Source organism: Haemorhous mexicanus, chromosome 5 (assembly GCF_027477595.1).
Source record: "Haemorhous mexicanus isolate bHaeMex1 chromosome 5, bHaeMex1.pri, whole genome shotgun sequence".
In the NCBI taxonomy this organism is placed as follows: domain Eukaryota; kingdom Metazoa; phylum Chordata; class Aves; order Passeriformes; family Fringillidae; genus Haemorhous; species Haemorhous mexicanus.
The window spans coordinates 74,951,347-74,955,340 of NC_082345.1; the positions used below are offsets into that span (position 1 = coordinate 74,951,347).

The window sequence follows — 3,994 nt, forward strand, 5'->3', positions numbered from 1 at the left end:
GGGAAGGGAAACTCCTGGACACCTTCCGCTATCCCAGGTTATTCCAAGCCCTGTCCAACCTGGCCTGGGACACTGCAGGGATGCAGGGGCAGCCCCAGCTGCTCTGGCAGTTCCAGCCCAGCCAGGAATTCCTCATTGCCCAGATCCCATCCATGCCTGCCCTCTGGCACTGGGAGCCATTCCCTGGCTCCTGTCCCTGCAGGCCTTGTCCCCAGTCCCTCTGCAGCTCTCCTGGAGCCCCAATAAATCCTGCTGGCCTCAGAGCCCGATTCCCTTTCCATCCTGTGCCAGATCAAAGGGAAAACCATCACCTTCCTTCCTTCCTTTTTGTTCCTGCTACTTTCATGCCCTTTCAATCAATTCCTTTTCCAGGCCACTGACCCAGCACACCCTCTTTGTGCTGGCACCAACTCCAACTCCCAAAGGGCTTCTCTCCCCAATTTGGGAAAAAGGGAAAACAACCACAAGCTTTTCTCATCCTTCTTCCCATTTATTTACTGATTGCCTTCTCCCCTCTCTCCAGCTGCTGCAGCCCAGATCCCAGCTCAGTAGGTGTTGTCCCGGGCGTGCTCCATGATGACCTTCAGTGCCAGCCAGGTCTCCTGGGCGGTGGGAACGATCTGCTTGGCGGGCAGCAGGAATCCGTAACGCCCCGTGTCCCGCAGCTCGAAGGTGAAGGAATATTTAATCCCCTGGTTGTAGGTCCAGTCCACGGTCGATCCACTGGCTCTGTCTGGGGGAGGAAAAAATGGGGGAGATTCAGAGCCTCGATCGCTTCGTGCAGGAATCCTGTGGGATGTTTGGCCGGTGTGAGGGATGGTTTTGGGATCTGGGGGTTTTGGGGCTGCCCCAGCACTTACAGATGGTGGTGATGATGCTGCCATACTCGTACTTGGTGCCATACAGGGAGGACAGAGCTGCCACAGCCTTGGCAGAAAGCTCGTGCTGGGAATACAGGGAAAGATGAGCCAAAGAAAGGAAAAACCAGGGGGATACAGCTTTTTTCTGGGTGCAACAAAGCTCCTCCCAGCTTCCCAAGCGACGTGGGAGCAGCAGAAGAGCTCCACCCCCTCCCAGCCCCTCAAAGAACATGGGCCTCACCAGTTCCTGCGCATCTGGCGCCGGGGTCTCGGTGTAGCCATAGGGGTAGAGCAGGAGCTGGGAGTAGCTGTGGATGGAGACGAAAGCCTTGATGTTGCCGTGGCTCTTCACAAATTCCACGATGGATTTCACCTCGGGCTCCGAGTTGGGGTAGGGTCCGTGGTACGTCTCCGTGCAGGAGTTTCCGCTGGCTCCGGCATCTGCGGAGAAGAGGATGGTGAGAACACAGGGGGAATCTGGGGGCTTCCAAGCCCAAGAGGTTTTCCCACCCCTCAGCTCCTCGGTGGTGATCAAGGGATACTCCTGGGGCTCCTAGAGATTTGTATGGCAACTTTCATTGTCACTGGGGGACCTCAAAGCCGTGGTGGAGCCCAAACCCTCACCTCTTCCACGGAGAGCAAATCCCACCTCTTCCCCAGGGGACATCAATGGATCTTTGAGCCAGAAACAGCTTTGGAGCCTCCAGCTGGAGAGTGGAAGCGCTCCACAGGGGCAAGGGGACAGCTCTGACCTCCAAAACCTGCGTCCCAGTTGCGGTTGGGGTCCACTCCGACACAGATGGTGCCCGTGTGCTTGGACCTGGTCTTGCGCCACATGCGGTTCTGGAAGGGCAGAGCCACCTCAGCTGCTGCCCGGGGCTGGGGCTCCACAGCTCATGGTGGTCCCTTCCCAACCCATGGAAACGTGGGTGAGGAGGCTTTGCCCTCTCAGGGATGTGCAATCCCCCAAATCCTGCTCCCCAGCCCCATCCAGAGCAGCGGTAGGAGCCAGGGAGAGGAGATCCGGGGCTGTACCTTGGTGTGGGTGTAGGCAAAGCCATCTGGGTTGGTGACAATCTCCAGGAAGATGTCCATCGTCTCCAGGATGGAGGCCACACCTTCGTTATTCGCGTGATCCTGGGCAATCTAGAGAGGATGGAGGTTTGGAGCTCCCTGTCCTCCCTGTGGGATCACCCACGCGGATCCCACAGCCCCTGAGGACCGGGTGGCCCTTTGGGATGTGTCGGTACCTTCTTGGCAAACCAGACGCCGCTGGCCTGTGTCACCCACTCGCGGGAGTGGATCCCGGTGTCGATCCAGATGGCCGGGCGGTTCGTGCCCCCTGTGCTGAACTGGGAGAGCAGAGAGGTGGGGGTTGGCTTTGTCCCTGTCACCACTTTCCCCTCTGGATCACAATCCCCAGATCCTCACCTTGAGCACGTAGAGGGGACGGTTCTCGGTCGAGCGGCCAATCTCCAGCTTGCTCACCAGGTTGGGGTTCTCGGCCACCAGCATGTCCATGAAATCGTAGATCTGGGGACAAGAGATGTGGGGGTCACTCCCAGCTCACCCCCTGCCCAAGAGCAAACTTTGTCCCCCAAAATGCCCCAAATCTTGTGCTCTCCCACCTCGTCTATGGTGTGGTAGGCCGCGTAGTTGAAGGTGTTGGTGTCGAGTGACCGCTGGCGGCTGCTGAGGAGCATCTCCGTCTGCTCTTCATCCAGCAGGGCCTGTGGGACACGGGGTGGGCTGAGCCTCATTCCCACTGATGGGATCCCACCTCTCCCTCACCTCCCCCGCGGCACTGCTGACCTGCACATCCTCGATCATGATGGAATAGGGGACCCCGCTGGCCTCCAGGTGGACTTTGACCGCCTGCAGGCTGCGGAAGGGCACGCGGATGTCCACGGGAAGTCCGAGCCTGCGGGGAGCCAGCCAGAAATCCAGCTGGATGGGGAAAAATGGACAGAAGGGGTGAGATCCTGCCACGGGGTGCACCCCCCAGCGCCAGCCTGTCTTGCTTTTCACCGCTGGGTTCCCATGATCCCACATCCAACCCCATCCTTGCTTTGCTTGGGGGGTGTCCCCAAAATCCACCTCCACACCCAGTACCTGCAGATGCTCCAGGTCATGCAGCTCCTGCACCTTCTGCAGCTCCTCATTGCTCTGAGGGACGACACGCAGCACCTGGTGCCTGTGGGTTGGGGGGTGTGGGATGAGCTCTGGCCCCGTTAGCCCAACCTAACCCCACCCATCCATCCCCCCATTCCGAGGATTTCCCCTGAGCCTTTTGCCTGCCCCACTCGGTGCCACCGTCCCCATCCCTGCCCCCCCTACCCAAAGAAGGTCTCGGTGCAGGTGGCCACTGCCACCAGGGCAGCCAGGAGCACGGGGAGCCTCATGGTCAGCGGGGAGAGCCGATCTCATGTCCCAACAGTGCCCTGGGGCCTCTTAAATCCCATGGGATGGTGGCCCCAGCCCGGCCCCTCCAGCTGTCCCTTTTCCCAGGGCCCTGGGAAGGCTCTGGCTGCCACCAGCCAAGGTCAGGCCCTGCTGTCCCCATCCAGGCGCTCCCAGTCCTGGCCAAACCTGTCCCAGGAACCGGCTGGGGCCCTGGTGAGTCAGCTGCCAGCAAGGTGAGACTGGGAGGTGCCAAAATCCCACAGCCTCCAGCACCGGCTGAGGGGAGGGAAAGGATCAATTTGGGTTGAGAATGCACAAAATGCAGATTTTCACTTGGAGCTTGGAGCTGGATCCCTAAACCACAGCGGTGGGGGAAATGGTTTAAAGTTTGGCAGAAGAAAGTGGTGTAAAGTTTGGCCCAGGACAGAGGTCAGAGCACGTGGCAGTTGTCCCAGTAGCCAAAAATAAACAGCAAATACCCTGAGGGTACCCCATGTCCCTCCTTGTAGCCCCCTGGGAAGGGATGATGGAGCAAAGCTGCTCAAAACCCCACGAATCTGGGGTTGCTTGCCCAAAAAACCTCCTCTCCTCCCATGCTGACTGTTGGCTCCAAAGGATGGGGACTTTGAGCCAAAATCACAAGGGGAAAATCAACACCTGCAGGACTGGGAGTCCTTTTCCACCCTTTTTCTGGAGATTAGCATGAAAAAAATGAGGGTGCCTGAAACCAC

The 3,994-nt window shown here is 58.9% G+C and overlaps 1 protein-coding gene across 1 annotated transcript; it reads right to left on the reverse strand.

Moving 5' to 3' along the window:
- Window positions 1-469: 469 nt before the first annotated feature.
- On the reverse strand, window positions 470-3,348 carry LOC132327922 (carboxypeptidase A1-like). Its single transcript, XM_059847618.1, has 11 exons — window positions 3,198-3,348; window positions 2,973-3,054; window positions 2,673-2,807; window positions 2,489-2,590; window positions 2,292-2,393; window positions 2,111-2,212; window positions 1,896-2,006; window positions 1,613-1,703; window positions 1,102-1,301; window positions 861-945; window positions 470-733 (listed from the first exon to the last, which is right to left on the reverse strand). The coding sequence occupies exons 1-11, from the start codon at window positions 3,260-3,262 to the stop codon at window positions 546-548; spliced, it is 1,263 nt and encodes a 420-aa protein (XP_059703601.1). The 5' UTR covers window positions 3,263-3,348; the 3' UTR covers window positions 470-545.
- Between the last annotated feature and the right edge of the window lie 646 nt (window positions 3,349-3,994).

What these genes read in the sequence shown, in the direction of transcription:
- LOC132327922 (XM_059847618.1), bottom strand. Translation starts at nt 3,262, where the DNA reads ATGAGGCTCCCCGTGCTCCTGGCTGCCCTGGTGGCAGTGGCCACCTGC. An exon ending in GTCCCCTCTACGTGCTCAAG is followed by an intron (nt 2,213 to 2,291) that starts GTGAGGATCTGG and finishes CTGCTCTCCCAG; the next exon opens with TTCAGCACAGGGGGCACGAA. An exon ending in CGCCAGATGCGCAGGAACTG is followed by an intron (nt 946 to 1,101) that starts GTGAGGCCCATG and finishes CTGTATTCCCAG; the next exon opens with CACGAGCTTTCTGCCAAGGC.